This window comes from Apium graveolens, chromosome 9, assembly GCF_009905375.1.
Source record: "Apium graveolens cultivar Ventura chromosome 9, ASM990537v1, whole genome shotgun sequence".
NCBI classification, from domain to species: Eukaryota; Viridiplantae; Streptophyta; class Magnoliopsida; order Apiales; family Apiaceae; genus Apium; species Apium graveolens.
The window spans coordinates 25,156,121-25,161,685 of record NC_133655.1 but is presented as its reverse complement, the minus strand read 5'-3'; the positions used below and the strand labels follow the sequence as shown (position 1 = coordinate 25,161,685).

The window sequence follows — 5,565 nt, the reverse complement described above, 5'->3', positions numbered from 1 at the left end:
GGCAAGCTAAAGAATCCCTAAAACAAGGCTACAGATGGGTACTGGGTGATGGACGTTCTATTAATGTGGGTGCTGATAAGTGGCTTCGAGGTAAAGAGGGTCACAGAGTGGATGAACAATGTCTGAGTTCGGTGAGGAACCTAAAGGTTTGTGATCTCTTTGTTTCTGGTACTACGGAGTGGGATGTAAGAAAGGTGCACAACTTGTTTTCGAGTAGTGATGCTAGGTTTATTCTAGAAATACCTGTCCCAAATAACCAGTTCCAAGATCGTATTGTTTGGAATTACTCATTGGATGGGAAGTATAGTGCTAAATCGGGGTATAGGTTTTGGCAGCAACATTATAGTCAGTGTAAACAGCTAGAAGAGAGTAAGGGTTGGGGGAAACTTTGGAAGATACAGGTTCCTCAGAAAATCAAGGTGTTTCTGTGGAGGGTGTGTAGAAATAATATTCCTGTGCGAAATATGTTGAGAGGGAAAGGAGTGAATACTACTATTTTATACCCGTTATGTGGGATTGATGTGGAACATTTGAGGCACATATGCCTTGAGTGTAATTATGCTAAGGGCTATTGGAATGAACTGGGCTTGGGTTTTGACACATCTCAGATATTGTCGTGCTCAGAGTGGTTATTGCAGACGCTGGCAAATGAGTCGTTTGATAAGCTGGCTCAGATAGCAATGATCTTGTGGGGTATTTGGTCAGCTAGGAATATGAGGGTGTGGCAGGGTAAGACAGTAGCAACCCAGATGGCAATGCAGTGGAGTGTTATTCAGGTGAAGCAGTGGAGAGATAGTCAATAGAGTAAGATTCTTAGGAACAAAGTAGGGGTGCAGGTTTCTGAAAATATAATGGATAAATGGCACCCTCCAAGGGAAGGTAGAGTGAAAATTAATGTTGATGCTCACGTGATTACAGGGCTCTCATGGTTCTCATGTGGTCTAATCATTCGAGATCATGAAGGCAGATTTAATAGAGCTAGAACCCGGAAAGATGCAGGTGGAGTCTCAGTAGTCGAAGCAGAAGCAAGGGGAGTGTTGGAAGCAATCAGATGGGCTATCTCACTGGGTTTGTATGGGGTGGACATTGAGAGTGATTCCAAAAACTCAGTCCATGCTATTAACAAAATAGTAGAGAATTATTTGAAAGTTGGGGTGGTATTTCCGGAATGTCGTAGGTTATTGGAGGATCGTAGAGATATATCGATTTCTTTTGTTAAAAAGCAAGCGAATAAGGTAGCTCACATTCTTGCTAGAGTACCTTGTGAAATCAATTGCTTTAGTGATTTTATAACTCCTCCACAGTCTGTGTTGGAGCCTCTTGTAAGCGAAAGGTTGATGGTTTAATGATATAAATTCCAGTTTCAAAAAAAAAAGATGAACATTGGGAGTCATATTAGAAGATACTCGTTCATTAAATTCTATACATTACTTTTTGGCACGCTTTTCAATATTTCGTATAATTTCATAATATTTTTTTTTAAAAAAAATTCTGAATTAAAGTTTTATATTTAAACTTTTATTAAAAAAAATAAAAAAAAAATATATTATGAAATTATATTTTATAAAAGTCTCGAAATACGTGCAAATAGTAAACGTAAAGAACCCTGTGGGATGGAGGGCCCGGAGGAAGTAGATTTTTCACTATTCATCTTGGGTAACTTGTAAGGACATCTCCAAATAAATTATTTTTCATTTAAATAATTTATTAGATATAATACTCTATAAATAGTTATTCATGTTTAAATATTAAATTTAAGAATAAAGAATTTAATATGATATTTGTATATTATAATATATAAAAGTTAAATTAGATCAAAATTTAAATCACACTATTGCAGTTCATCATAAATTTGAATCAGAATTTGGAGCAGTTGTTTATCGAAAATTGAATTTTTGAATCAAAATTATTGGAGATGGTCTAAGGTTTGTTGGAACAGATTTAGGAAAATGATAGGTATTCAAAATGGAACTCAATTACTTTTATTTTTTATTTTTGATAAAAAAAAATTATAATAAAAATTCATATGTCATCAAATCTAACGTATACACATGCTAACTTTTCTAATAATAAAATCTAATTCCATGTGCTACATATCTACATCAACTTTTAGAGATTTTTTAATGTTGTACCCTGTAGGTTTTAAAAAAAAATTTGGACTTAAAAACTCTGTCATCCTACAAACAGTTGATGTTCTTGTTAAAAAAAACAGACAAACTAAGAGGTGTATTCATTTCAGATTTTAAAAAATTGATAATAATTAATTGATTTTGGAATATTTTTGTTAATTTTAATTGTTCTGTAAATTTCGACGGAGTTGATAGAAAAATATTGTAGAGTCTTGCTGATTTTGTGAATTTTTCCACAAATACTTCAAAATCTTATGTATTTTAAAGAAATTTTAAAGAAATTTTAAAGATTAAAAATGAACTAGTAAATCCATTAAAATCCATAAATTTTTCAAATAAAAAATAATCCACGGATTTCTGAATAGCATCAGATTTTGATGGAGTTTTAAAAATCCAAATTGAATACCATCAGATTTTAATAGACTTTTAAAATCTAGATTATACACACAGATTTTAAAAGACTTTTTCTAATCTTCATTGTATACCATTATATTTCAAAGGATTTTTTAAAATCCAAATTGAATCTATACTCTTTATTAATAAGCGAAACCATGTATAATTTGGTGCTAAAGGTACCAAAGTACCAAATTTTGGTACTTACCTGATATAAGTTGACTTCTATTCTCAATAAACATTATTTTTAACACAAATTGACTTCTATTCTTTTTATATTTTATTTTCTTTTCTATTTAGTGTTCATTCAATCATCTATTTACTTTATAAAATAAAAATATTTTTTAAACGATTTATAAATTATATTAAAAATTTATTAGGTTACGTTAAATTAAGTAAAATAACTTATATTTATTTTTAATTTTAGAAAAAATACAAATAGACTAAGTAAATTACTAACACGAATTGACTTATATTGTCTGTGAGCTTTATTTATTTATAAATTATATTAAAAATTTATTAAGTTACGTTAAATTAAGTAAAATAACATATATTTACTTTTATTTTGAAAAACTACTAATTACAAAGCAAACTATTAACACGAATTGATTTGTATTCTCTGTAAACTTTTTTTTCTATAATATTATTTTAAAAATAATTAAGTAATAGCAAATGACTTTAGTAACATTTATTAACTTTTAAACTGAAAATTATTGATTTCACGATTGTATTTGTTATTGTTCATCACAACGTTTATTTATTTTAAATTAAAAAACATATTTTAACAGTAACAAATTTATTGGTTGTATTTAGATTATATTAAGTAATAGTAAATTAAGTTTAGCAACATCTATTTATTTTTAATTTGTAAATTAATTTTTAACGATAATTAATTAATATTAAATAAACTATATTGAAAAGGCTAATTATAAGATAACTATCAAATTATATTAATTAATATTAAATTATCTAAAGAAAATTCATAAGATAGATATACAATTCGTTTCACAAAAATAAAACTAATATGTTAGATTTCTATATCAAGTAAAACAATGCAAAACTAGAATTATAGTGGAAAATTTCATAACTGATTCGATTCTTTTTAACCACATAACTATTTTTTGCAGGTAGCAATTTAATATTGATATTAATATATCAATTTTAATTCATATTTCGCATGGATGATGAATAATTCTCTGCAAATATTAATTCGATATTTTTAGTATCGGGCTCGTGTGTCGCACGGGTTATCAACTATCTATACTAATAAGAAAACTATGTTTAGGTCCTAAATATTGGTACTCACTGGAAAATTATACAACTATTTTTAAAATTTTATGTAATAAAATCTCAACTGACAAAAATTAACTTTTACTCTCTGTAAATTTTATTTTCCTTCAATTTTTATTTGTTGCTGAACATCCAAGCGTCAGTTTAAGTTAAAATAATCGTATTCGTAAGTTAACATGTCAGATTTATATAAGTAAATAATTAGGTGCATGCATAAATAAAATTATACGGTGAAATTTTAGAGTTACACTTAACTTCAATTTTTTTAATTACATATTTTAATAGCATTTTCTATATTATATTTATATCTGTATTATGCACAGATTATGAGTTTCAGTTTTATGTAAATAGTAATGTGATACTACTATTTTTAATTTCATACTCGTGCTTCGCACGGGTTACCAACTAGTACATATTGATTTTAAGAATCCAAAAAAATTATTTAGAATTTTGATTAAATACACCCCTCTAAATACACGGTTCAATAGTTTCTTTTTTTTGAAAGATCACATCATTGATAAACCCAACCCTCAAATTATAGTACGATGGGAATAACATAACTAACACAACCAGACACTACAATAAAACTAAGAGTGAATTGCAGATTGCACCCTTTACTTTGGCTGAAATTCAAAGTTGTATATCTGTTTTCATAAATTGCATAATGCACCCCCTAATTTTGAAACCCGTTTCACATTGCATCCCTTCCGTCAAAATTGACCGTTAACGTTAATGGGTTGAAGGGTAAAGTTGGCATTTTGTTTTTGAACGTTAACAACTCTGTGTATATATTGTGCTCATGTTTAATCAGTATATACCCAACAGTTATCTTCTTCATCCAAGTCACACACTTTTTCTTGAGTAATCATGGTAGAGAAGTGTAATTGTCGTCCATCGAAATCTTGGACGAATGCAAATCCTGGTACTACACTGTAATCGGGAGCTTCATCGTCCACAAATCTTACTCTTCCCCTCATTTTACGCTTTCAATTGATGCCAATTTCGATAACAAGTAATTAGGGTTTCAATCGATAGGTAATTTGGGGTAAAAATATCAGGTAAATGAGAGTGAAATTGGATGTAACTATGTTTCAGTTGTGCAAGTACTAAAATACCCTTGTTGACTAACGTTAACAGTCAATTTTCACGGAAAATGACGAAGGGGGTGTAATGTAAAACGGGTTTTATAATTAAGGGATGCAATTTGCAATTTCTAAAAACAGGTATATAAGTTTGAATTTCAGCCAAAGTTACGGGATGCAATCTGCAATTCACTCTAAAACTAAACAACCAGACCTATAGAACTAGGACCAGATCAGGACATAACAGACTCTAAGGAACTTGGAATTAAACCTAGGAACTACAACAATGGCATAATGCCTTAGGATAGACTACAAATCGCAACTGCATAAATTAGACGAACAAGACTTCTCAACTTCATAACCAGAAATGCGACTTAACGCCTTAGAACAAATCGAACAGGTCATCTTCTTCTTCATTATCGAACTCTTCCTCATAAACCATATTAGATGAAAAAAAAAGATGTATACTTAGTAAAGTATACTCAGCCACTCATATCTCAGGACATAAGTGTTGAATATAATATAACCGATTAAGGCCTCCTTCTATCACATTATGATTTTAGACTTTTGGGAGAGTTGATTAATTATCAATAAAAGAGGAACAATTTCAATAGGAAAGTTGTTATTTTGCTAAAAAAGCGCTGGCCTAAAATATAGGAGGTAAAATTTAG

General features: G+C 29.6%; 1 protein-coding gene across 1 annotated transcript; it reads left to right on the top strand.

Annotated features, from left to right (window-relative positions):
• The first annotated feature begins 851 nt into the window (after nucleotides 1-851).
• LOC141685142 (uncharacterized) lies at nucleotides 852-1,346 on the top strand. Its single transcript, XM_074490262.1, has one exon. The coding sequence runs from the start codon at nucleotides 852-854 to the stop codon at nucleotides 1,344-1,346; it is 495 nt and encodes a 164-aa protein (XP_074346363.1).
• The last annotated feature ends 4,219 nt before the right edge of the window (nucleotides 1,347-5,565 follow it).